General features: G+C 39.0%; 1 protein-coding gene across 1 annotated transcript in view; it reads left to right on the top strand.

Annotated features, from left to right (window-relative positions):
- Nucleotides 1–26,558, top strand: part of ABHD17C (abhydrolase domain containing 17C, depalmitoylase) — a 28,188-nt gene extending 1,630 nt beyond the window's left edge. Inside the window, exons 2-3 of the mRNA XM_033070789.2 lie at nucleotides 22,133–22,312; nucleotides 25,056–26,558. Coding sequence (XP_032926680.1) covers nucleotides 22,133–22,312; nucleotides 25,056–25,275 — 400 coding nt within the window. The 3' untranslated portion in view covers nucleotides 25,276–26,558. The remainder of the gene's footprint in view (nucleotides 1–22,132; nucleotides 22,313–25,055) is intronic.
- The last annotated feature ends 393 nt before the right edge of the window (nucleotides 26,559–26,951 follow it).

Genomic DNA, 26,951 nt, shown 5'->3' with positions numbered 1-26,951 from the left:
AAAGCTCTGACTGAATTTGGCAGTGGCCTTGGCTAGGGCTTACCAGCAAACTGCTGGTGTTGTGTGACGTGTTTGGGGTTTCGTGCAAGCTCTTGCAGCATAGACATCTTTTTCTTTTGGCCTCCAAACTGCTGTTATCCAATGCGTATGGTGGTGGGCTGGAAGGAAAAAGTGTTGACATCTGGAAGTAGAGCTGGGGTTTCTGCCAGTAGATGCCAAAGTATGTGGCATCCAAAGGGATGGAGCAACAGTGAGAAGGCTCTGGCAAGAGGCAGCATGGTGAGTGGAAACTGAGCCCTTGGCTTCTAGAAAACCTTGAGCAGAGCTGCTGGCTCTGGTTCCTTGCTACAACTGATGGCTGTCGCTGGGCCTCTTGCTTCTGTCCACAGAAACCATGAGCTCCTTTTGCTGTTGCATAAGTGGTTCTTAAAGTATGACCTCACACAACATGTCCTGAAAGAAAGAGCTTTAAAAAGCTTAAATTGTAGTAGGCCAAGAGAAAAGAGTGATGAACGTTTTCAGTTCTTGGCTCTGGCCTTGCATAGACAAACTTGGCTTGCGTGAAATGCGTATTTAATGTCTATCTTGGGGATACATGCCAGCTTCAGAAATAGTGACAGGAGTTGTTACTAATTTAGATAATTGGCTTTGCAAGAATCCAGGGATTGGTTAGTTGTGGAGTCCAAATGCCTTTTGACATTGCTCTGCCTAAGTCAAGCAAAGAGTGGGGGGAGAAAGGTGTAGGGGGAAGTTACCCATGTGTTCTGTCTGCTTGCTGAGCAAACCAGATTCAGGGCTGGTTTTCCAGGACTTTAAAAAATTTTGTTTCCTTGAATATAAATAATATCTTATGTAAAGAAGTGATTTTGATATGCTGTTTGCATAATAAATTATTAAGTGCCACTACAACACATATGGGTGATGTAAATAAGATTCAAGGAGGAAAAGTACTACGTGTAAACCAAGCCTAGTTAACGTTTGTCCTTCAGATGCTGTGTTTTCCCTCTTTCACTTGATGTTTAGTTGATGATACCGTTTTATTTAAACTTTCTCAAGCTCTGAAAAAGTGCTTTCAGCCTGGAGGAGCTTCTTCTGTACTGATAGGCATTTAGTGTATGGTTAAGTTCCATGTAGGCCCAGAACAAGGAGCTCCTTCCCATAAATCTTTTAAGAAACCTGATGCAGTGGGTGATGCCAACACATGCCCAACTTGCTCTGAGAGGATTGGGCTGCTTCAATAAATGTGTGACTGGACAGGTTTGTGGTTTTCCATTAGTGTCCCTTCAGTGGTTTGTACAAGACCTGGACTATGCTTTCCAACCTTAAATTGAGGAGTAGAAATTTCCCAGCTCTTACTTTGCCATGTTTGTTAATCCCCCCTTTTAGTGTACCTTGAGGGTACAGTTAGAGTAGTTAGCATTGGTTAGGTTTCTGACCTGAAATTTCAGTTCAAAAGCCATTGGAATTGGATGCTCTGGGAAGTGGTGGCATCACCACCCTTGGAATAGGTCAGTGGACATGGGGATGTAGTTTGGTGGTGAACATGGTGGTGCTGGGTTAATGGTTGGACTCAATGCTCTTTGAAGTCTTTTCCAATATAAATAATTTTGTGATTTTATAATTACAGTATTTTAGGTGCCAAGTAAAGAAGTTGTAAAGTGTAAACTTCAATAGAAAGCTAATAAATTCTATTAACAGTTGGCTTTAACAGGTATGAGCTGAAACCTTAGTCTTTCTGCTGACGAATTCTCCAAGTAACAGTGTGAACTTTACAAGACTGATCATTTGCTAGTCCTCAATCCAAGTGGCTCACAATTAAGTGAAATATTCTGCAGCAGAAATACAAGTATGCCTCTTGAGGTGAAATGTCATGTTTGAGCTTTCCTGCTGCAGCAGTTCCTCGGTAGCTCCAGGAGATTGTGTATGCTTTCATTCTTAATGCAAATTCCTGGCGTTTGGCCTCCAGTCATATGGTGGTGAACTGTAATGCAGAGTTAAAAGTGAAGTCTTAAAATAGAGGTTCACTGTGCCATCAAAAGCATTTAGTCATCTGTGCTAGGTTCCGTGGGAAGCTGTTGCTCTTCTGAATCCACCAGACTTTCCACCTGGCAGCAGAAAAGAATCATTAAAACGTTGGAAGTCTGAGACTCTTTTCCTTTTAAATCGTGCCTCTGAAGTACCACTGATACTTAGGAATCCTTAATTTATTGGTGTGTTTTGAAAGGTGCCTTGAGGAAGGTGGGAATTAACCCTGTGCTCGGAGGGAGCTGTCAAATTTTAGAAACGATGGTGAGCTGGCAGGGGTTGCCATCATGGCTGCACATTCTGACTGCATTTTTTCAAGGTCCTGAAACAAGGCTCTTGCTGTCACATACACATTTAGGAATCAAACCTTATATAACAAATGGTTATAAAACTCTCTGAAAATAGTGGATGAAAAAATAAAATCATAAAATTCTTTTGTTCAGTTTCAGTTCAGCCTGTCTTTGCAAAATCAGTCTCAACTGTTCTCCTTTCTTTTAGTCTTTGTAAATTAAACTAATTTTCCTTAGTTTAAAGGAATTTAGTATTTTTTCTCATGAATAAACTAATCTTAAAAGATAATTTTACTGATTACTAATTTTGAATTCTGTCTTTTAGCCCAGTAAAGATGTTGACATACAGTTTTGTTCCCTTAAAATGAATTTTTATAGATTTTTCTTCAGAGGCTGTAATTGTAGCATTGGTTGTTTTCATTCCAGTATCAAGTATTGATCAGTGATTAATTTGGTCTTTTATATGTATTTTTTCCATTTGATTAACAGATTTCCATCTGGTATCTCAGTGTTACTCAAAAAGAATTTTCTGTCTCATTGCTACAGATCATATTTTTGTTAGTGTTTTATTTTAGGCAGGTTGGGCTGATTTTGTTCTGTTGGTTTCAAAATCAGAACCAAATTGAAGAGAATGTGTAGCAGACTGCCTTCTCCATTATCCACGTGGTTTTAAGTTGCCTTTTGTTCGGATGTGTCTCTTATCCTAATATCTGATTGTCTTAATGCAACATCTGTGCAAAATGACTTGATTGTCCTCCTCTTCCCCCCTTTCCTGAATCCCACATGGGAAGGTTGAACTTTCTAACGCTTTTACATTAAGACAATGTACAGTACTTAAAAACAGGATGCACATGTAGGGCTTGGGTTCAGTGCTCAAGCACAAAACCATGGCTGCTTTGTCAATCACATGCTATTTATATTAAAATCAATTTGTATGTTCTCTAAAAATTTGGTGAAGGTTGGCAAAGCATTTTAAAATCCCAGTCAAAATATTGAAGGCACTGCTACCCCACTCCCTCTGCTTCTGTAGTGAAGTATCAAAGAGCAGAACCTGTTAGTCCATCTTTTGGATCCTGAAAGGAGGTGAAGAAAATGCAATTAATAAATAGGTAGAAGAGCTGTTCTTGCTGCATTTAACAAGATACAGCTGAATTTGTTTTTCATGGTGCACAACATAAACTATTTTTTTTTAGCTTTTAATAAATTACAGATGTTATTGTAATGTTTAAATCCTTAATTCTCAAAAAAGGTGCATTTGAATTTGTCATTCAATCCGTAGCAGAGTATTGGTTTATTTTTAGTTTTCCTTGTGCTTCTTGGTCAATACAATATGATGGAAGGAATTTAATTGTGAAATGGTGTAGTGAAATCCATGGGCTTTTGATCACTGGCTAGCACATAAAATATTTAAATAGTTTTCTAAACTATTTTGCCAAATTTAATATTAAAAAAATGCAGACCAAACCTTTTGTAATGCAGAAATTTTATTATTTGTGGTGCTGATTATCAGGAGATTATTATGAGGTTATCAGGATTGCTGTTTCCTGTGTAGGAGCTGGTGCAGAAGTCTTACATTGAGTAAAATCAGGAAACACACCTAATTGGATTAGGCCAGAGTGATAACTAATCCTCTGAGGCTGTGTCAGTTTAGCTCATCTCTGTTCTGATGTGCAGAGGTGCTTACAGCTTTCCAAGTAAATAACAGCTTCAGGATTTTTTACCTTTTTTAATCAAAATTCTCAATTTCTACTTCAATTTTCTTTGCCACAGAATTTTCTTTCACCAGCTTCATATTTTGTGTATGATCTAAGCCAAGTTCTTTAGATTGGATGCTTAAAAGTTTTTATTAGAAGTTACCAAATAAATCCTGACATGTTGAAAGGCAGTGCTTGCCAAGCCACAGTTAATAGTCCTGGAGTAATAGGGTTTCCTTTCTTCTTGGAGCATACCTGGTAGATTGTTCAGTCATACCAGCTTTTTGGTAATGTTATTACAATGTCTCCAACGGATTGTTTAAAGCTACTGTCCTCTAAATCTTAACTTGTTCTCCCTGCCACAGTCAACACTTGAAGAAAGGCTGGATATAACTGTGAGCAAAAACAGATGCATCCACAATCCTCTGCTGTGGTTGTCTATGCAATGAGCAGAGATTAAGTCAGATGATGAGCGTCTCTGGGACAAATACCAACAACTGTTCAAAACAGGTGCTCTGATGTTCAAAGTTATTCAAAATGTTTACTGAGCTTTGGTGTTGTATTACGTCTTTTAGTCACTGAAGTAAAAGTAGTTTTGTTAAATATTTCCCTGTTTCTGTCAGGACTACAAGATCAAAGCTTGTTTAAAAAGAAAAAATAAGAGGAAACTTTTCACTGTCGAGAATATTTTGCAACTGGTGTTATTTGGAAAGAAAAATAAGCTGCCAAAGAGCCTTTGGCTAACAGTACATGCTCTCCTGAGTGTGGATAGTCCTGAAATTCAACTGCCTGAACTGGAACTGTTGGTTTACCCTGGTGTACAAAGGTTGTCAGACCTGGTTCTCAACATCATCAGAGCATTGAACATAAAAGATTCCTAGAGGAGCGTACTTAAACCCTCCATGCTGAAGTAACTGTCTGCTTTTTAGCACTAAATGACATGAAGTGCACAGGAAAGGCAGCTCTTTCTCTCTCTGCAGACAGGGAAGTGTCACCTTTTGAGGCTGAGCTGGTGGTTGCTCTGCTATGGCTGCTTGACCTGTGCACATTGCTGGTAGCTCTTAGATTTGTTCAGTTTGTTCTTGACAAGGGAGTTTGAACTGGGCTGTGTGAACCTCTGTGGCTTTGCTCTGGGGCCAGGGTCAGTCTCCAGTTCATCACAACCTCGAAACCAAAAATCCCCTCCAAAATTCACCCTTTACTCTGTTACTTAGAAATATTCCAAAGTGCTGGGCTATGTTTACACTGGTTCGTTACTTGTGAAAATAACTAAAAAGAACAACAGTAGCAGTGCTGTCCAGGACTGTAGATAGCTGTGGGAATAGGTGGAAACAACTGACAGTCAGCAAATGGATATTTCTGTTTCCATACTCAATGTAGAAAACAGGTCCTTTTCAGTTTTCTGGAGTTTTCTGGTCCTATGGTGTTTCCTCATGTGGAGATAGAGTAGTACAAGGGCAGTGGCAAGTATTGGCTCTTTGGAGCCTGACTGCTGGGACTAAGACTGAATTTCCTTTGTCCTTTTAACATGATGTGCCAATGTGATGATACCAAATTTTCATCCCTGCTCCAAACCCACTTTTAAGTTCCACAGTTGTATTCTCTGTTGGTTTTAAGGCCAGCAGTCTGAAGATTATGCAGCTGTAGTAAAGAAAATGAACAAATGACATAGGAGTTTGTTTTTTCCCCAAAGCTGATAATAAATTTAATGAATAACTAAGAATCCTTTCTGCCCTCCTTCACAAATGTAAATCGATTACAAGGCTGCGTTGGAAGCAGTTGAAAGGAATTGTGAAACAAGGTATGTGTTGTATCTAACATGCTTTGTACATACAGCTTGCTTTGCCAAGTAGCCCCTAATAAGATCAGAAATCTTTCCCCATGAATTAGGAGACAGCTTCAGTTGCCACTGAACTTGAGAGCAAATAAAGCCACCTGTGTACAAGATGAGGGGTTCCTTGTGTTTTCCTGAATCTAGGAAAAAAAATCTTTTTACAACTTGTGGATGCTGGTGGTCTATAGGTGTCTGAAATGAAGTGATTAAGAATTGGTTTTTGTAGGACTCTTAAAGCTTGGGTTTGTATGGCTAAAAATACAAAACTAAACCAACTGACAGACAGTATCTCCCTGTATCTCCTGTATCAGTTGGTGGTGGATAATTGGGATTGCTGCAGACGAGCACTGGTGAATTGAGTAAGCAGTTGCAGTGACCCGTTTGCTGCTGCTTCATCTTGACTTCCCTGCTTTCCAGTTTTTAGATGAATGACTTGCACTGGTCTTGCATGCTTAGCCTGACATCTGATGAAGCTCAATTTCATTCCTGACTAAAACTTAGTGTTTTGTTTGCAGTGGTTTTTTTCGTGTGTCAGGTTTTGGGAGCAATAGGAAATGTGGGATTGTAAACCCAGGAAATGCTGTATGAACACAGAGGAATAGAGATGCTTTTAACAGAAGGCTAAGAATGTAGAATGGCATAGATGAATAGTGCACAGTGTCAGCTTAAGGACAGAGGAACATCTCTGCATTCTTTATTCCAGGGCTAATTTGAGAAAAATGGGTTACTGTTATTTGCACATTAAGCTCTGCTGCCTGCAAACAATCACAGAAAGGTGCAGGCATGGGTCAATTGTATAATGACAGACTTATACTGGCATTATCTGTATCCATATCTTTATATTTTTAAGCACTTTGTTAGCTTTACAGAACAAAGGTTCTCCTGTTAGAATTAAACATTGTGGTTGGATTTGCTGACTAGGAGACCAAGACAAAGGCACAAAATTGGACTAAACAGCAGGTTCTGGCTCAAAACCCACCCACCTTCCCACCCTTGGTGTCATATCTCCTGATAAGCACACACATGTCTTTGGGAAAATCCCTATAATCATGAAATTAATCTGTAACCTCTCACCTTTCAAAAAGGGGAATTCCATGTGGGTTAACAAATGAAGAATGATGTTGATGTGGAAGGTGAGGTTTTTTAGTATACTTGCCTCAAAGTCTAGAGGAAAAAATTTAAATGAGAGGCAGTCTCAAAGTATTGCCTCTGGTTTTTGTTTTGTATTGCAAATTTGTTAGAAGAACTTCATGTGTGCTTTTTTGACAGTAATATTATTTATTGGTACAGTCTATTGAAGTTCTTCGTAGGTGTACCTTCAAGATGAAAATTCTGTTTTCAGCTGTTGATTAGGAATTATTTGTTGCATTAGACAGTTTGAGCTATGTTTTAAGGAAGATTAGTGTTACTGTACCTTATTAAAAAAAGCCTGCTTACATTAGAAATGTTTCTTCAAGAACTTTGATTCATGGGAGCCTTATTTATCAGCCAAGGCATGCTGCTAAATGAGCTGCATAGCTCAGTGTCTGGCAAGTGACCACCCTTCTCAAGGCATGCAGTGCCAGCTAGAAGCTCTAAGATTTTTATTTTTTTTTTTTAACAGGATACTTCCATATTTCTTAAGATCCCAGTATGTTAGACCAGTTAATTTTAACTTTGTGCTAGGGCAGGGGCATTTCTTTCTGTGTGCAGCAGAACAACTGTGGAGTGATGGGTAATGGGAGCCAACAAATCTGGAAGGTCTGAGGCCAACTTCAACACATTTCTTTAGTAGTATGACTTTCTCCTTCAATAAGGTTGTTTATAATGTGTTTTGCTCAGATTAGAGATTTTTTCAAAACATTCTTCCTAACTTTTAGTTGGCTTTGCTATGAATGTCCTTACAGAGCTGGAAAAATGGTGTTCAACATCAGCAAAGAAGCAAAACCAGCTGTTGTTTTTTTCCAGTGTGCAGATAAACTGAGATTAGGCTCATATTATTTTAGCATTATTCCATGCATCTTAATAGTTCTTTATAACAAATTAAACAAGACATTTTGTCTAACTATTACACTATACAATATATTGTGAGCCTTAACAATATGCAAAATATAAAAGCCCAAAACAATACAAAGTGAACTTCTGTTGAGCACTTTGTAACTAAAATGATGTGTAGAACCATTTCTACTTTAAAGGGAAGTTTGACAAGTTGATTTGCTGCCTTAAGCATTGGACCAGTTTGGGCAGAACTTAATCATTGTCCCAACTCTGTATAGTCTTCATCAACATCTGATGAATTTGTATAAGAAGGATTTTAGCTGTAGGACAATGTGGGGCACCTTCCAAGAAAATGCTCTTGGTTCTGGAGCATGTGCTCCAGGGCAAATTTACAGAAGTCTTTTCCAATGTGCTATTTATTGTTTAGAACTTCATTTCTCACATAGGTGTTTGTATGTTTTCTGTGTAGTTTTGGATTCTTTTTGAAAGAAGTAGCTAATGTTGTATAACATTTACTTTGGAGGTGTTTCCTGGACAGTTCTTACCTGGAGGCAGCTACTCAAGAGCCAGTCCGTTTCCTCCTTCCGCTAAGGCTGGAATGTCCCTCAACTTGCATATTTAAGTATTGCACATTTTGTTTGTAGTCAGTTTTGTTGTAGCTCCCTACTTTTTTTCTGGTAAAATAGAAAAAATAGGTGTTAATGTTACAGAAAAAGTGGCTGTTTCAGCCTTGGTCTGAGCATCTCATCGAGTTGAACAAACTGTAAAAGTGCCGGAGTTGTGGGCAGAGGCGGGGTCGTGTTTCAGCCAGAGTTTTGCTATTTTTATGCATAGGGGTTTATGAACGTGTAACCTTTGCTCACACTGGTTAATAAATACTCTGGGAGCTAGCCATGTGTTGCAGGCAGCACTTTCTGATGCAAGAAGCAGCCCCCTTTCAGGAGTCAGGGCAGCAGGTTAAAATGTTAAGTGGGGTTTCAACCTTAAGCCTGTCCAGTGTGCCTGAAAGGTTTTGTCTTGCTCTGTCTCTGCCAGCTTCCAACCCTCTATTTCTCTGATAGCAAAACCCTCTGCCCTGAACTCTTGCTAATTATTCATGTAATGTGATGTTCACTTCTAAAGACTGCTGTGCATAGGCCCAGTACAATCAGTTCTTTATCCTCTCTTTGAAATTTGCAATAAAAATCAATCTAGTAATGCAGAAATGACTATCTGTAAAGGAATACAGGCACAAAGTTGGCTTTTAGAGAAAGAAATTGTTCTGATTTGTATTTACATTAATAAAAAATGAAGATAATGGAAAGTACTTGAAGATAATTTGGATCTGAATATTTGATAGATCTTGAAAGATAATATTGTCATAAATCTCAAATGTTCATAGAGTTTTGTAGAGAGCGAGTGGGTTGTAAAGTGTTCTTGATTTATGAGTTCTTTTCTATCCTGAGATGAAGGAATCTGTTGCCAAATATCCCACCCTTCCAAACTGGATATCCTTCTGTCAAAGCTCATCTAAGATCTGTAGATAATTTTGTGTAGAGCATTGAACAGATACTATTGACACAAATAGGATCTGACACCTTCCAATTATTTCAGGAAATTACTCTTTCCATCCAAAAATCCACTTTAATATTCATAATAAAGAATATAAAACCTAAGTATTGTAGATATTTCTTCCCTGGATGTAGTTCTAAATTTGTTGCATTTCAGCAGCAGGAAAAATTGTATTAAAGGTAATTATTCTCTTTGGTTGACTTCCACAACCATTTTCTTTTTTTCTTTTTTTATTACATTAATTTATGTGTTAATTTGAAATAAATGTAGCAGTGTTAGCTTAAACTTAGCTCATTTAATTACTGAAGTTTTGAGGGGCAGAGGAGGATTTAGCAGGCATTGTTTGTTGTCTGTTACTCTATTTTTCATCTTTGCACTATTCCTGGTGTTTCTGGGCTATGTGCTTTCCTGTTCTTCACTGTAAAACTGGCCTTCCTACCTTAATTTTTTTTTTTAAATTCTCATTTCATATTTCTCTTTTGCCTCTCTCTTGGAAGCTTTATGGTATTAGGAGAAAGGGAAACACTATATCTGCTGGAACTGTAAAATGGGACTGTGCAGAGCTAAATAAGAAAAATGTGTGTTGGGGGAGTAAAGGGTAGTAGCCTGTAGCTGAAAATGGCCATGTGAAATGGTGAACTGCAGAAAACCTACATGGCCAAATGCCAGCTTGGGTAGTAATGTAGACATTAATATACTGCTTTTCCAAGCACTGTGCTGTTATCTGTTATTTCAAAAATAGAAACTCCAGCAGTACAAGGCTTCTTTGTGCTGTGCTGGTTTATTGGGAGGCAGATAAGTGCCGGTGTGGCATGGGCTGGAATTGCTGACATTTTTGCCTGCATAACCAGTTGTTCTGTGGTGATACTGCATGCACTCAAGTAGGGAGCTTACATGCTTTACAAGGACTGCATCAGAGCCAGAGGCAAATAGGGGCATGAATAACATCCAGAAGCTGCTTTTATTCTCGTTTTTATTTTTTTAAATTTCTAAGATGCAGCTGCAGATCAGTTCTACCTTTAGCATCAACTGAAATAATGACCTTAAGTGATTGCATTAACAGTTGTCCTTGATCCACTTTGAGGTACTTCTGCTTCTTGTGGCATAGCTGGTAATTGCTTGGTAAGCATCCTTTTCTGAGAGGAAAAAGTTAACTAGCAAGAAATCTTTCACTAAAAAACTACAGAAGTGACTGGCCTTGTTAACTAGGTGTCTTGGCAGAAAACGAAGTCTCCAAGTGTACTGTTTGATCATTGTTAAAACCTCTTTATTTACACATCTGTACAAAATGTCTTTTACTCCATAGACTGATGATCCCAGATAAGACAGCTGGATAACATGAATGAGTATATATGAACTGATTTCAGGACTGAATTTTCTCATCTGAGTTTCAGAAAGTTAGTTCTTTTCTAGATGTACCGATGTGCTCTTCTCATTTTTTAGAATAACGTTTGTTGCTTTAATACAGGTTAAGTTTACTGATGCTTAATGTTTCTACATATCACTAAATGCAGATAAATGTTTCTGTAATAAATTACTTTTTTTGTGCTATCTTTTCAGTTTCTTAGTAAGCACAAGGCAGGTTTTATAAGCACTTCAACCAAACAGAAGTACACAGAAGAAACTTTGTGCTAAATTTTATTGTACAGAATTCTAAGTAGTATTTACTGGGAGAAGTGAAGAGGGATTTAGCCCCTGGGTTTGTGGTGATAAAGGCTGTGGCTAGAAAATTTGATTTTTAAGCTCTGAACTAGTCATCTGTGGTCTGCTGTTCTAAAACATATGGTACTGTTAATCCTGGTGATTGCTATATATTTTTTAATCATCTTAGGTTTATATTGACTGTTACTGGGGGTTGAACATTGATTGTGCTAAAAGTTCATTAAAGGAACATGTGCAAGATGAGGATGCTTGGGAAGAAAGGAATAGATGAGTCTGATTTAAAAGTCAAGACTGCCAATATTAAAATGGCACAGAAAAAAACAGAACACTGAGGTTTTCTTGTCTCTGAAAAGATACTTAATCTTTTCAGAAAATAAATTGCTTTCATGAAATGACTGTCATCTTCCATTTGCCACTTATAATTCTTGGAATTTGCTGGAATATTCAGCGAATCCACTTGAAAATGGATAATTGAGAGAGACAGGAGAGACTCATCAGGAGAGCTGTTTCTCTGTGAGGCTGTGAATTTGGCACTTTTTGAAAGCAGATGTTTAAACGCATGCAGATTCACACTGTGACAAAGCTCAGTGTTTTGGGCAAATAAAAAATTGGTTTGTGTTTTCTTCACTTACTGTGAGGTAGGGAAAAATAGAGGTTGCAATGTCATTTATCCAAGTAGGATTTTTTCCTATTTATGATTCACAAGACATGTCATTGCAGAGGAAGTGTCTATTGTTTTGATTCTTAAATCAAAAGAAAATACTGTCTTTCTTCAAGTCTTTGGAAATGGTTAAAGTAACTCAGAGAAACATGAAATGTTTCCAGGGAATTGAAGGAGGACTATCCAAGCAGGATGTATGGCCTCCTGGATAACATAGACCAGACACTTCTGCACTGGGCTTCTCTATAGAGCCCTTCAGTGTTTGAGATACTGCATTTCTTTGAGAGGAGCTCATTCTTACCAAGTAACTTGGTTCTTCTACAGTGCTTGAGCATGTTAGGGAAAGTTTATAAAAGAGAGAGAAATCCCACTGCCAGCTGAGTCATCTTCATACAGTGCTGGCTGCTGAAAGACTCATGTTCTGGGGACAGATGCCTTCATCTGCTGTTGATTCTTTTTAAGAACACTGGACCAGTTTGCTGTCATGGATCACTTTTGTATCAGGACCTCTCTGCCATCCTTGTTCTCCATCCTGCCTTTCTGCTCTCTTGTCTCTTTTCTGTTGGAGGCTCAAATCACTGCCTGAGCTGCACTAATGCTTCTGCATGGAAGAAATGCTGCATCCAGTCTGTCTGCTTGCATTCCTGCAAGGCCTTATCTATTCCAGCTCCTGTGTAATCCTCTTGGACTGCAGCTCTGGTGCTCTGTGGGAGAGACAGCACTCAGATTTGCAGAGGGCTTTGAAGAACAGTATGAAAATGTCGGCTGTAATAGGATTTTGGATACGAACACCTGCTGTTTGTGTAGACAGTTCAATTTTTTCTTTGTTCTCCTCTGTTAGTGTTACGGAGGTAACACTTGCATCTTTTTTTTTACTGGCTTGTGTTTTAAATACAGCTACAGTTGTCTGTAAGTGATGTAAGGAAAATGCTGTATCAGTGCTATGTATTTCACATTTAATGGCTTGTCAGCTATATCAAATAATCATAGCAAAACCAAGTCATTTAATACTGCTAATATTTGAGAATATGAAGTTCTTGGTAAATCCTGTAAATGAAATAGCTTTTAATTAGAGACTGAAACATAAACAAAATTACAATAAACATATAAAAGAGCATGCAAAAGGAAGGCAAGAATGGAAAAAAAGCACAAACAACAAACAAACCACAAAACAGAAGAACAACACACAAAAGAAAATATTTTGAATTCAAAGAATGGTGGGATTCATTGCCTGAGCAGTTGAAGGGCCAAGATCTATAGATATCAGTTAAAGTGCTCTGCTTTGAATTTTTTTCACCAAATCTTCCAAATATTAGTCTCCAAAGTATTAATTCCAGCGTGAGCAAGCCATTTAATGCTGCTATAGCATCCAGGCAACTATCTGCCTTCAGCCAAATTTACAGATAAACTTCGAGTTAGATCCTTAGGTCAGGAATACCTTTTTTTATGGAGTTACAGTGTGTGACTAACAGCTGTACAAACCTCCTCATGAGACATTTTTGGTGAGCTTTGCAGTTTGATCCATTACAGTCTAGGTTAGTTTTGTTTCATTCTGTGCTTACACAGTGATAGCTGTTTTCAGATACTACAGCCTGAAATATTGAAAGAAGACTCAAGTGGAGTTGTTTCGTTTAGTCTTGACCTGGTTTGTGCACTGGAGCAGTTGTTGCCTGCTTTGTGGGCAGCTGGGCTGTAGCTGGTGGAAGGGGAGAAATGTTGCAGATGGGTGGAACAGGCAGCAGCTCTGGTCAGAAGCCACTGTGCTCCTCCCATGAATAATCCCAGCTCGTGAGTCAGAGCCTTAAGCCTTGCAAGGTGCAGCTCGTGGTGATTAGTGCCACAGCAGGGTGGCCTCACCTCAGCCTGGTGCTTTGGGTGTGTAGGGGTAAGGGAAATACATCAAGAAGGTGGTGTTTGATGTGAAGAGTCCTGGCAAGAGCAGATAGGTGTCACAGGGGCTTCCATGAACAGATGGAAATAGTAGAAGAATAAGACAGTGCTCCTGAACAAAAATGGTTTGAGAACTGTGGATGAGATGCAAGACTTCCCTCCAGGCTTGTAAACCCTCAGCTTCCCAGTGTTGAGCCAAGGCTGGTGAGGAGGGCTATGTGATGGGTTTGGGAGGTGAGCCAAAATGCATTGGCTCGCTGAAATTTCAGCCTCAGGAATAAGGCAAGGCTCTCCAGTTTAGAAGCAGCTGAAATTGAAGAAACAGCTATGAAAGCACAGAACTTTTGGGAATGCAGAACTGCTATTAGTATTTGCACTCAGGCTTGCTTAATGTGTCGTAGGAAATCAATTTCTGTGTTAGCTGACACATACTTGTTTTCAATGAAGTCTTTACATTAAAAGATAATGTGTTAATGTACATGGATATCATTAGATCTTTCTTGTTTTGCATAACAACCCTTACTAGGTGCACAATTTTAGAGAGTAGTTTACCTTATTTTTCAGGTTTTGAGTGTAGGATGCCCAAAAGTGAAGTCTTTTTGCAACAGTAAAAAGATGGATGAAGTTTTAATGTCACATCAAGTGTTGTGAGTAGTACATTCATCTGTCTTAGCTTTGCTGTATTAGAGCATAGGGTATGTGTGCAGTTGAAGTAAAAATACCTCAGTAGGAGACAAGTGAGATAGACACTGAAGGTGAAGATAATGGATTCCTTCAGAAGATCCTATAGACTGAGCTGTTCTGTGAAAGTAGCTGAATTTTTTCTGCTGTCTCAATTTATTTAAATGTTCCTCAGAGAATGACTGTATAGGTTTTGTACACTGCTTGCAGTAAAGAGTATATACTAGAAGTAGCTGACTAAGTATTTGAATTATTGATGCTATGGTCATAAAGAGTGCTCAGTGACCAGCAAAAGTTTCCAGTCTTCTGTATTCCAGGTTAATTTGCTACAGTGCATTTTAATTAAATGCAAAATACTTCATTTAAGTTCACTCCAGTGCTCTATTTTTAAAATAACTGGAGTAAAAAAAATCATTTTATATGCCATTTACTTGTGTCGTGGGGCTAAATTGTGTGAATCAAGATTGGTCTAAGAAAGCACTTTGGAAGAAGCAGAAAACTATGATGAGTAGAGAGCTCCCATGTTTGTTCAAATTCACAACTATCATCTTGTGCCAGTGCAGTCTGCAGAACTCCAGTTGATTTTTAAGGCTGCTAAAGCAAAGGATGTTAGGGGCAGTAGGAATTATATCCATGTGTTTAGGTCCTATTTCATTAGCCTCTTGCATTTAAACTTACAGTGGGTTTGGTTTGTATTTTCCTCTGTGATTAGAGAAATAAAACAGCCCCCAGCATTTAGAGGTGGTTATTTGGGAATTAATTTAGGAAGGTGCTCACTCCCTCTCATTGCATGAGTGTGCACTGAGTTTGGAGTGTTATTCTCCTTTTGTCAGAGAGCAGTGGAATGGTGAAGGTAGGAGTTCAACAGATGGCTGAGCCTCATCATTGCTCGTTTTTCTTGGATGTTTTACAAGAGTCCTCTTTGCTTGTCAGTGGCCTTCTTGCTTTCACTCAGTATGAAAGAATTAATGCTTGTAGGGGCTAAGTTATTCTGTTACATCAGCATGCCTGTGGCACAAGTTCCTGCTTACATTTTGGTGCACATTTAATGAAAACTCTTATTTCCTGCTTCCCTGCTATCTAGGGAAATAAAAAACCAAACAACCAACCAAAAAAGAAAAAAACAACAAACCCTCAGTCAGGCAGAAGCAACTGTTCCAAATCTGTTTGTTGTACATAAAACTGCTAGTTCATGTGGTAGACAAATGAGCAATCTATCATAAACCAAACACCAAAATCTGTATTCTGGGTTATTGTGGTGGAGAAAAGTTGTGTTATACATACAGTTGAGCCCTCAGTACAAGAGAAAACAAAGGAGATTTTACTTTTTAGTTACTTAAAGACATAAATAGATCTGCAAACACAGACTGCCTGTTTTTTGCCTGGGGGAGAAGGAACTTCCTGGTAGTGGTGAAACTGGGGGCTAAAAAGGAGGGGAGTGGATTTACTGTTCAGGAACACTTGGCTCACTCTGAGTCCTGAGCAGTTTTACTTTAGTCAGAGAAGGTGTTTCCCACTTGGAACACTTGGACAACTTCAGGAGCTATGTTTGAGGTGGATGAACAAAAGATGACTTAAGGCTGTATTTCAAAAAGGAGCAATTTTTAGACAACTAGTATTATTTGGATTAAAAAAAAGGTCATCCAGCTGTCACCCCAAAGCCACTCAGTGCAGATTAGTATAATTCAATTTATTTAAAATGTAATCTCATTACAGTTTGTACTAGAGAGTGCCATGAAATACCATTTACTTTTAGCTACCCTGGCTGTTCAGGGCAAACTTGCAGTGGCTTCACTTCTCAGCAGCATGTAGATAGATCCCTGCTTTTGTCATGGATGCTTGAGCTCTCCAGTGATACTCAATATCTTTGTCAGGACTTGGTTGAACTGTGAGCACAGTTCTCAGTATTTGATAACGGATTGCTGATTTTCCAGGACAGTAATCAAGAACCAATTGCAGTGATTTCATGCTTTGGTATAATTGAGGTACTGCAGGGCAAATGATCATTCTCAGAAGTGCTTAGAAGTTGCTTCCACTTGGTCCATTTATTATTGATATGAAAAGAGGAGCTGGTACATCACTGGATTAGTGCTGTAGTCACAGAGTCCAGCAAGCCTGTAGGAGTGTGATATTTGCTAATAACTTCCAATATTGCCTGTAAGAGACATTTTCAAGAGTCATAGGTTCATTCTCTAATTCCACTATCAGTTTATATTGGTAAACACTGGGATTTCTCCATGGCATAATCAAATGACTCTCTGGTGTTGTAGTAAAAGTAATAGTGATGTAAAACTGTGGTGGAGTCCTTGATTAAATTTCTCTGTCAGCATTTAAATTATTTTGAGAGTGAACACATTTGTGGAATTACTTGTCTGCTCTTATGACAGTGTGCTGGGACATACGCCAGAAAAATTGGTCTCTCTTTTTTGTAGCTTCATAAACCAGTTTTGGCTCTTAGCTCCATGAAAATGTGAAGTGAAATGGAGTGTGGTGTACCTGAACTTAAGCACTTTTAGGCTTGGAGAGGAAGAAGGTAGAGAAGGAGGAAATCTCATGTGTTTTAAAGAGTCTGTGTCAGTTAAAACAGTGAAGAGTTTTAGACCTAATGTTTGTGTGAACTCAAGGAAACTGGAGAAACTGGCACAGGGATGCTTTTTGTGTGCCAGGGTTTTCTGTGAATCTGGAATCTGATTTTTCTCATTTGACAATTGTTATGGTTAACTCACAAAATCCTTAATCTAATACCTTCCTCTCAATTTAATGGCATTTGGACTGAAAAATCTGCTGTAATTTCTCTGATATTTTGGATGACGTGCTGGAGGGATACTTGCTGAAACACAAAGGAAAATTCAGTATTTTGTTCTGATATTGTGAATTTCTTGCAATAATCATTATTGACTAGGTTGCTAGTGTTGATTTATTTTAATGTAAAAGTCATACAACATAAAATCATACTCGATATATGCAATCTGCATGAGTGACTTAATTGAGGATTTATGTTTTTCTCTCTACCCCCAAAATAACATTTTTAGATTCATATAGGATTAAAGAGCCAGTTATTTCTGAAGATCTACATGGATATCTTATGGAAGTGTGTAATGATGCTGGAAAATGCCTATCTGTGGTTCTTAACAAGTGATCTAAATTTCTCTGGATTATTAAACTTAGAGATAATGGATTTTGAAAAGGTGATAAATAGTATTTTATGACAAATGGGTTTGTGTAAACTGAAAGAAGCAGACTTGAATAGGTTATGAAGAGCTGAGCATGTGTGTATTGTAGTAAAGGTACTCCAGAAGTCACTATTTCTTCCAAATTGAGGCGTGATTTGTGTTATTCCTGATGTATGCTGGGTTTTCTTTGTGTCTTGAAAATGATGTATTGAATTGGTGTTTGCTGGAGAGGGGAGTGCCCAGTTTCAGACTCAGTCCCCTGTGAGAATGCAGGAGCTGTTTACCTCATTTTCCTGGCCTTGTAAATTTATGTACTTTAGGTGTTGTAAGGAAGAACATCAGTCCCTGCCTTAGTTTAGTAGCAGTTAAACACTGCTTAACAGCATTGTGGAGTGGGGTTTGACTGTGCACAGATAGTTTCTGAAACTAATTTATTGCTGTTGCTGTATGCAGGCTGCTCTCTGTGCTTTCCTGTTCAGGTGAGGGATAATGGGACAGCAAATATCATAAAAATGCGAACTGAATAAACAAGGTGAGGTTAACTTCATGGATCCAGTAAGCCTGAGAAAAGGAGGACTGGCCTTGTTAATGACTATGTATTTGACACTTTGAGGACTGGCAGCTTTGGCCATGAGCATTGCAGGGTTTCACTGTGACATGTCTGGAGTCCCTGTGGCAGCATTCCACTGGCACTCTCTGCTGAGCAAGGAGAGAGTAAAAATAGCAGTGGTAAACTTTCCAGCTCTATGGCTGTGAGCTGGAGCCCTGCAGGGAGAAGGGATTCAGTATCTCAGGCTCATAATTAAAGATGCTTTGAGATAATAATACATAGTTTGCACATAGAGCTGTCATGCAGAAAGTCTGAGTGCTTTGCATGGCAGTTGATGCCATCATGGTTGTTGTATAAGGAACTGAGGAGGGACATGGCCCAAGCCACAGCCCTACAGCCAAGCAGGAGAAATAGAAGCAGTGTCTCATCCTCCTCTGCTGTGCTCCCTGTCAGCAATATTCCCAGTCTCCTGTATCCTTCCCACTGATATGCTGGCATGACTGAGGTCTCTTGTTACCCTGAGAAGGAGTAAGTAGAAGAGTCTGGGATGTGGGTTCTTAATAACCAGCTTCTATGCACGTAGTTCATGCTAGCATGGGGAGACCAGAACTGCTGGTAAACCTCATTTGGATTTCCTGAGGCAGTAACACAGGGGAAAAAAAAAAAACCCAAACTACTTTTATTATAGACTGTGGGGTGTTTGGGGCCTTAGCTGGAGCTGGCCTGAAGCTCTAGGTACAGAGCTGTACTGCTTGTGGAGGTTGCTGGGAGTTTTTCTGCACACACAAATAGAATGTGTAAGCCACACCATGTACTTGTGGCTTATTGAGACTGCAGTAGGCTGGAGAACTTTGAGCTTTACCACCTGTGCTTGTGGGTAAGGGGGAGCAGAAATGCTTGCTTCATTTATACAGCAGTAGCTGCAGTAATGGAGTTCCCTTTGGGGAAAAAAGCACTCCTTCCCTTTTTTTCTTCTCTTTTTTCCCCCTTTGTCAAAGCAGGGTTTTGCATATGCCCGTGGTAACTGAGTTGTTTCCTGCTTTGGCTTTGCTGAAGGCTGGTTTCCATATTGCTGTGTTGCCCTGCTTGTTTAGAACTCTCTGATGGGGCTTCACAGGAGAAGTGCCCAAGCATTTCCAGAAATTTTGCTTGGCTCTCCTGCTCCGTCTGATGGAGCTCTGTTTCCACAGAGACCAAAGCTTGTGTGTTTCAAGGAAGTTATTTTTAGGAGCTGCTGTTTAGCTGGTGGAAAGACTTTCTTCCTTAATAGGAGAGCAGACTGTAACAGGATTCCTCTTTTTCCAGAGTGTCTTTTGCATTTTTCTACCATATTCTTTCCCTTTTTCTGTGTCATCCAGTTTCCCTTTCATTGCCGCCTTCTTGTCTGCTCTTCCCCTCTTTCACTTTCTGTATCACTGCTCGTGTTGTGCAAGGATCTAATACAGGGAAGTTTGCAGGGATGAGGGGGGGACCCAGCCTCTACTCTCAGAGTGTTGTGTTTTAAAGGCAAAGCCCCCAGGTGGGTTTGTACCTGGGCTGAGCACGGCTTTCTGAGTCACCACTGGGCAGTGGTTGTGAGGATCAGGGAGCCAAGCCCTGTCCCTCAGCCCTGAGGACCTTGCACAGCTCAATTATTCATGGCCCTTACTTGTGGGTTGTCCTGTGCCCTTTGGCCTCACTAAATAAATATTACATTTATGTTTAGCTGTTTGTGCTGATGTTTGCAGTAAGCTCAATGTCTCGCTTGATGAGTGATGCCCTAATGGTAAAGGGCTTATAAAGATAAATCTGTTACAGTAACTCTTCTGTCTTGAAAAGGGTAATTGTCCCTAAATAAAGAGATTCTTTTATTGTCAGTCAGTAGGAATGTAAAGCAGAAGACATTTGCTCTAATGATAGGCTAAGAGTGCACTAACTCCAGTGTCCTAATACCCTTTTCCAATTATTCATTTTATCCAGATAGTCACATTTTCTTTCTGTGGAGTTGGATAGTGAATAGTTGTAGAGATGAAGGGCTACTTTAAGTTTAGATGTATCTCTGGGCTTTTTTAATGATGCTATAGACTGTATCTGACTTTACTTGGCATACTATGAAACAGATTTTTCTCTAGAGTACCTATTGCCACAACAGCAAGGTACTCCCCTAACAAAATGAGATGTTTTCAGAAACAAAATAGCATCAAAAGGAGAGAGTGTAAAGCAGATCAGTTAAGGCAATTGGACAGCCACCCTATACTGTCCTGTTATCCTGTGATTCTCATTCAAACATCTGTTTCCACATTCTGCTTCTATTGTAAACCTTTTAGAAAGGAAACTTCACATTTATCATGATACTGCAGTTCAGGATGGTATTGCAAAACCTACCAGCATTGATATCATTCCATGCCCACTGAAATGCCATGTAGGTGATCATGTTCCAGTCCTGTTTTCTTGTATATCCCTGATGCTGATGCATTTCTGCCTGTCTTTAATATGATGCAACAGCTGGCAGATAGGCTGGATGCATGTGGGGTGCATGCCTCCAGCCCTGCCCACCCAGCAGCTGGAGTGAAGTCTGTGATGACAAAACTTTGTTCCAAGGTCCTGTTAACTGAGTCAGCCAGGCCCTGCTGTGTGCTGGACCATATCTAACGCTAAGGGAGAAAAAAAATCTGCTGAGAAGCTGCACAACATCTCTTTGAAAACATCAGGCTGTGGTGACAGACCGCCAGCATCAGCTGCTGCTTGGTTACCAAGAAGAGAAAATTTTACTCTGGAGAGATATTTTTATACAGTTGCTTATTCATATAACTGTAGATGCCAAAAGCACCCTTATGCTCAGCAGTATAAAAATATTAAGAAAATTTCAGTTTCACAGAGGCTGCAATCCAGTGTAGTTATACTTCATCATGAAACAAGACAGTCTTGACATCCTATAATTGGACGATTAGTACTGGATTATTCTTAATTATTAATTGATCTTTCTTCTATTGTAATTTTCTCTTTTGGCACATACCAAATAAATCATTTAGCTGCTTGAAAGTCGAGTACTCTCCAGACCTGCTGTACACCTTGCAAGCAGCTTTGCAAGGAAATTGAAACCTTCCAGGTGTACATGGGATATAAACTAAACTGCAGGGTTTGCTTTTCATTGTCACAGCAGTGACCACAGGACTGTAGATGGTTTAGACTGTCCAAAAGACATGCTTTACTCAAATTATTTTCTGCTAGAGATGTGTTCTCTTCTGTATTCGATTATACAGCTTGAAATGGGAGGTAGAGTTAACAGAGAAATCTTCTGGGTAAATACTTTATAACAGAGTAACAGCTTTGATTTGCAGCTTTCCTAACAGTTCTGGTGGCCAAATACTCTTCACTTCTTCCTATCCACTGTCACCTCCTCCTGTGCCCCTTCCAAATTTTTCTGTTTTGCATACATTAAATGAAAACTGAATTAGTCTCATTCTCAGCTTTTTTTGTGGTGTGAAGCAGCACACAGGCTGGGACAGTTTCATAGAATGGATGGGAATATTGGGGACCCATCCAGAACCTGCTATGAACCCTGCATTTTATGGAATGATGTATTTTTATAGTTACAAAATAAACTTGACCTGTTTTAAACTGGCAAAGAAAAATGAGGAATATTTTATCAGTAACTGGAAAAATGAACAGACCTGTTGTCTTTGCTGTCAAAAACAAGGCAGTTTTGTCTTTTATTCTAGCTGCATGAAATTAAAGGTGGACAGAGGAGTAACTGCCTTGTTTAATGGTGGAAGGGCTTTTAGCCTCCAGGACATCCAACTGAAATTCCCGGGAATGACTTTGGATAGGGTGGAAGTCTGATTTATAATTTGCTGTGCTGTGGAGTGAAAGACAAGAGCTGAAAAGGTGAAGATTAGGGATCAAACTGCAATTCCTTCTTTGAGGATAGCTCTCTTCAGCCTGTGTAATATTTGGGTTATTGACTTTGCTGAACTGTTTTAAAGTTCATGTCTCCTGGGAACAGATTTTAAAGACCCAGAAAGGATAAGGAGGGATGCTTTGGGTTTATCCCCCTCTACTTTTGTTGGTTTGGTTTGGAGCCTGCATCTGTGATGTGAAATTGATGTGAAAGATGTTGTGTTTTGGCTTTTCTGTTCTAAAGGGCTCTTTCTTTCCCCTGCAGGTATGGTGTCAGTCCTGAGAACATTATCCTGTATGGTCAGAGCATTGGTACTGTCCCTACAGTAGACCTGGCATCTCGGTACGAGTGTGCAGCTGTGATCCTCCATTCTCCCCTGATGTCTGGATTACGGGTAGCTTTTCCTGACACCAGGAAAACCTATTGCTTTGATGCTTTCCCAAGGTATGTGCCACTGCTGCAAGTTGGGATTCCTATACTCACCATGCTCTGTAGATGTTTAAAAGGGACTGGTGGTGTAAGTAGACCCCAGACTTGTATTTATTCCTCCCTGGTGGGGATCTTGTAGGATCCTGAATTTGTGACCAAAACAAAGTCCCTGTCCCATCTTTTAGAAGGTATTAAGCTTGTTTTAAGAAGCTCTAGAAGACTATATACAACTGGGTTTAAGGTAAAACATTTGCTTTTGTAGTCTAGTTTTTACTGGAATAACAATTGCAACAGACCTGGAGTACCCAAATATTTGGGAATGGTGGAGGTCACAGGAACTGCAGATATTCTAAAAATCTTTTAGAACTTCTCATTTGATCCAGTTTAAATTATGGAAGAATATAAGAGGGGAAGCCAGCCTATCTATAGCAGGGCAGGGGGAAGCACAGGTAAAAAGCTTAGTGTTCTTTAAAACCTTAAAAATAGCTCTGATTACAGAAGTAACAGTGATCAGCTGTTACCAGCCAAATCAAATAACAGTTTTAAAAAGAAAAGTGGGAATGGGAACAGTGACAGCAGATGTGCTGTAGCTTGAGTATTTTGTTCTTGCCCTACTGAGCTGTTCATTGCTGTCACTCTGACTTCCCTGGTACTGGGAGCAGTGAAAATAAACAGCAGTGCACTTTATGAATGTGTGCAGCTCAACTGTCTGTCTTCACAGTGGGGAACAAAATAGTTCTGTGTGCACCTACAGTGAGTTGCTATTATGTGCATTTTATGTTGGGACTCCATAAGAATTTGGTCTCAGTAGATTTTTCTAGCTGCAGAGCTGTGTGGCTGAGAATACTAAGCAAGGCTAATGTGCAGTTTAAATACTGCTTTATGAGTTGCTGAGCTGGCAATGGGACACCTTCCAATTTTCTGCAAAATATAAATATTATCTGGCTTAATGGTCTGTGAATGTATGTGAAAAAAATTGTTTCATTATATGAATACTGAAGTGAAAGGGGTTTCCTACAATAAATGAGAACTTAGTGTCTAGCCACAAAAATTATGCATAAACATCTCTGTAGCTGTATGTAGCTGATAGGTCTATTACACCAGACCTTTCATGGGCTTAAAAGTTCAGTTTATACAGCATATTGATTATAAAGTATTTACATTTGGCTGTGATACTAATTTTGGGATGAAAATTATGAGAAAAAACAAAATCTACATTATTCTGATGCCTCTTTTATGTTGGGATTCTTTTTAAATTCAGCATAGTTGCACACAACTTAAGTTCCACACAGGAAAAGTTAAATAAGGCGGCATTTTAACTTTAAATAGTACCTTAAATGGCATGAAACATGAGGGATTTTTTGAGAGATATAGAGACAGAGAAAGAAATGTGTTTACACCCAGCTGTTCACTGGAATACCAGTGACAGTTCTCTAGAATACTAAATGCTGAGGTTTATAAATGTGAGGCTTAGTGCTTCAGTTTACATCTTTTTAGTTAACTTTATGTTTTCATAAAACTTTTTTGAACCTGTTTTAAGTCAAGGTATGCTGACATGTGTATTTTTAAAATCATTTTAAGCAGTCCTGACCATTTTTTAAAATCAGTGGTCATGCCAAAATTACATGACTTCTTGTTCTTCAGGAGCAGGAAAATCCAAACACCTTTTATTAGCTACCATAAAGAAATAGATTTGTCCTCTCATAAAACTGAGTAGTACCAGCACTCATTTTTCCACATTCCTCCATTTGTTGATGGAAGTGGAGCTGGTAGGAAGCTGAGAGTTCATTAGCACATGGTGTCTCTACACAGATTTGGAATCATTGGTAACTACCAGCATGAAATGGCTGTCTGGAAATCAAAGTTGGGGCCTGTGTGAGGAGAGTCAGAGAAAGCTGCTGTTCACTGCTTGCAAGTTCGTGTGCTTCATAATTGGGGTTTTCTGGCCTGACCTCTTAGGGGGGAAGGTGCCTTTGTCACTCCTCCCTTCCCTCAGAGCCCATTTTACTGTGACAGGTACTCTCAAGCTATATTTGTCTGCTAAAGGTAGCTAGACAAAAAGAAAAATATTACTCTAAGGCCACTTTGCAGTCACAACTGGCAAAGAGGCTGGTTACATAAAGTAAAATCCTATGATTTCTGTGGTTTGCAGTGAAATATCCCTGTGTAATGCTCTTCTCCCACAGTTTTCTAGTTCATTGTTTGAACTTAAACAATCAGTACTTAGAACAGATTGTTTTCCTTTAGCTGAATCTGCATAATTTGGGGATTCAAAGACAGGTTCAAGCTCCATGAGCCAAGGCTTGATTTATTTTTTTTTTTTTTTGTTAATGAAATCTTATGACTGGAATGTAGTTAATTAGTTCCTAAGCTGTTAAATTGGAAGGTGATAATGTGTCATGTGAGAGGAGTCCATGCTTGCAGAATGTCCTGTGGTATCTTGCTTGCCTCACAGTGCTTTGTGGGATAGATGCAGCCACTGTTTTGGTGAGGGTTTTTTGGGTGCCAAACTTTATTTGCATGCTGCCCACTCAAACTTGTTGTTGTTAGCACTGGTGGGATGGTGGTGATGGCAGTGCAGGCTCGTTTGTTGGGAATGAGCCTTGTCCCATGTCACTCGTGCACAGTTCCAGGGTCTGCAGCTGTTTAAAAACACCCAGTGGTAACTGAGTTGTGTGTCAACAGTTAAGCTTGCTTCTCTAATGATGTGAAACTGAAAGCACCAAACTGAGCTGTGTCTTTCTCTTCCTTCCCCCAGCATTGACAAGATCTCTAAAGTGACCTCTCCTGTGCTGGTCATCCACGGTACCGAAGATGAGGTGATTGATTTCTCCCATGGCCTGGCCATGTACGAGCGATGTCCACGAGCAGTGGAGCCCCTCTGGGTGGAAGGGGCTGGGCATAATGACATAGAGCTTTATGCACAGTACTTAGAGAGACTAAAACAGTTCATATCTCATGAACTTCCCAACTCCTGAAGAAGCCTACCTGATTTTACCTCAGTTACTGTGAACGGAAGAAATTACCTGGTTTTGCACATGCTTTAACTGGATAGCTGTAATAGCTTTATACTATGAAGAAATACCCTGTCTTGAGGGTGTTCTAATCAAACATCTGATGAAATTTGTCTTTTCTATCTGGACATGATTCTACTAATGCACACAAATATGGTCAACTACTGTAATTCCAACAATTTTTAGCTTCATTGCCCTGAAGGAAGTGGGAATCCTAGCTGCTTATGGGGACACTTTTTACCTAGTGCTGTATTAATTGAAGATCAGTTTTCTCTGTCTCACTTCATTTATAATTCTGTCCTACAAAGACTTTTTCCCCACTGTGTTCCCAGAGTGGAGCACACAAGTGTTATGAGCTACAGCTTGTTCTGAACAATCATGGGTTCAATCTAAGGGAGTACTTTCTCTGTGAAGTTTCTAGCTGTGGTATTGTAACTGGAAAGTTATTGTGATGAAGTTCCCCCTCCTCCCTTCTAGTGTTCTTTTGTTAACTTACTGATCTTCCCAAGTAAATTATTGAAATATACTTTTACCTGAAAATAAACAAACTACTATATGGGGCTAAACTCTGTAACGACCTCTCCATTACTTGTATAAACATAACTGGAATATTCTTAAAGGATCTAGGGACAAAACTGCTTTTGTTTAAAAATAAATGTGTAAATTTAATACTAGAAAACTCATTTTAATATTCAGATTGTCTGAATAATAGCCATAACAGACATTTCCTTCTGTAAAGCATTCCTGTAGACTTTTTAAAAGTACTGTACATATTTGAATTTACATTGTGCATAGATTCTTAATTGGTAGTTTTAATTTAAGTCTAGTTACAATAAACTGCAAAATTCTGGTTTGTATATGATTGAATACATTTTGTTAAAATATGTTTTTATCCCTATATTATTTTGCTATTAAAGTTTTATAAAGTTTCCAGGACAAAAAAAAAAAATTTACACATTTATGTTTTGATGAATTATGTAACTAAACTTTCATTGAGCTGATCTTTTTAGTTTAGAAGTAATTTGATTCTTTGACACTGGAATCGCACAGATTATGCATCAGAAATGCAAAACACTTAAAAATTGTTACACTACTAGGATAGGTCTAATTTTTCCAAATTTAAAGGCCTTAAATGTACTGTAAGCCTCAGATTGTTGTATAAATTGATCGCGATTGATTGCAGTTTGTGTCCTGTTGCTAGAAAGCAACACAGTGATTGTAATGGAATAAAGGATGCATGGATTAGAGCTTGCTCAAGTTTGGAATCTTATTTGGTGCAAAATTTTCATGCCCGAGGAAAGTGTAAAAACATTACTTGATGAGTAAGCTGGGTATGTAAATCAAATGTGCAAGAGGTTGTGTTTAAATGGTGTTCAGCTGGTTCTAAGTAATGAAAAATCATGATTCATTGCCTGGAAGAAACATTGGAACATGGTTGTTATAAATTCCTATAACAGATCGCAGTTAATTTTCAGTGCTGCAAGTGTGCATTGTCTTTGATTATTGCCTTGGTCCTAATACTGCAAAAGGGGAAAATCTTGTATTTTTACTTCCAGGGAAATGAGGACATGCATCCTGGTCCACGTCACCTGGATCTGGGCATCAGTGTTGTCTGGTTGTGACTTTTAACTGTCACAAGC

The sequence above is a fragment of the Catharus ustulatus genome, chromosome 12, assembly GCF_009819885.2.
Source record: "Catharus ustulatus isolate bCatUst1 chromosome 12, bCatUst1.pri.v2, whole genome shotgun sequence".
NCBI lineage: Eukaryota > Metazoa > Chordata > Aves > Passeriformes > Turdidae > Catharus > Catharus ustulatus.
Note: the sequence above shows the minus strand (reverse complement) of the source record. Positions and strands in the feature narration are given on the sequence as shown.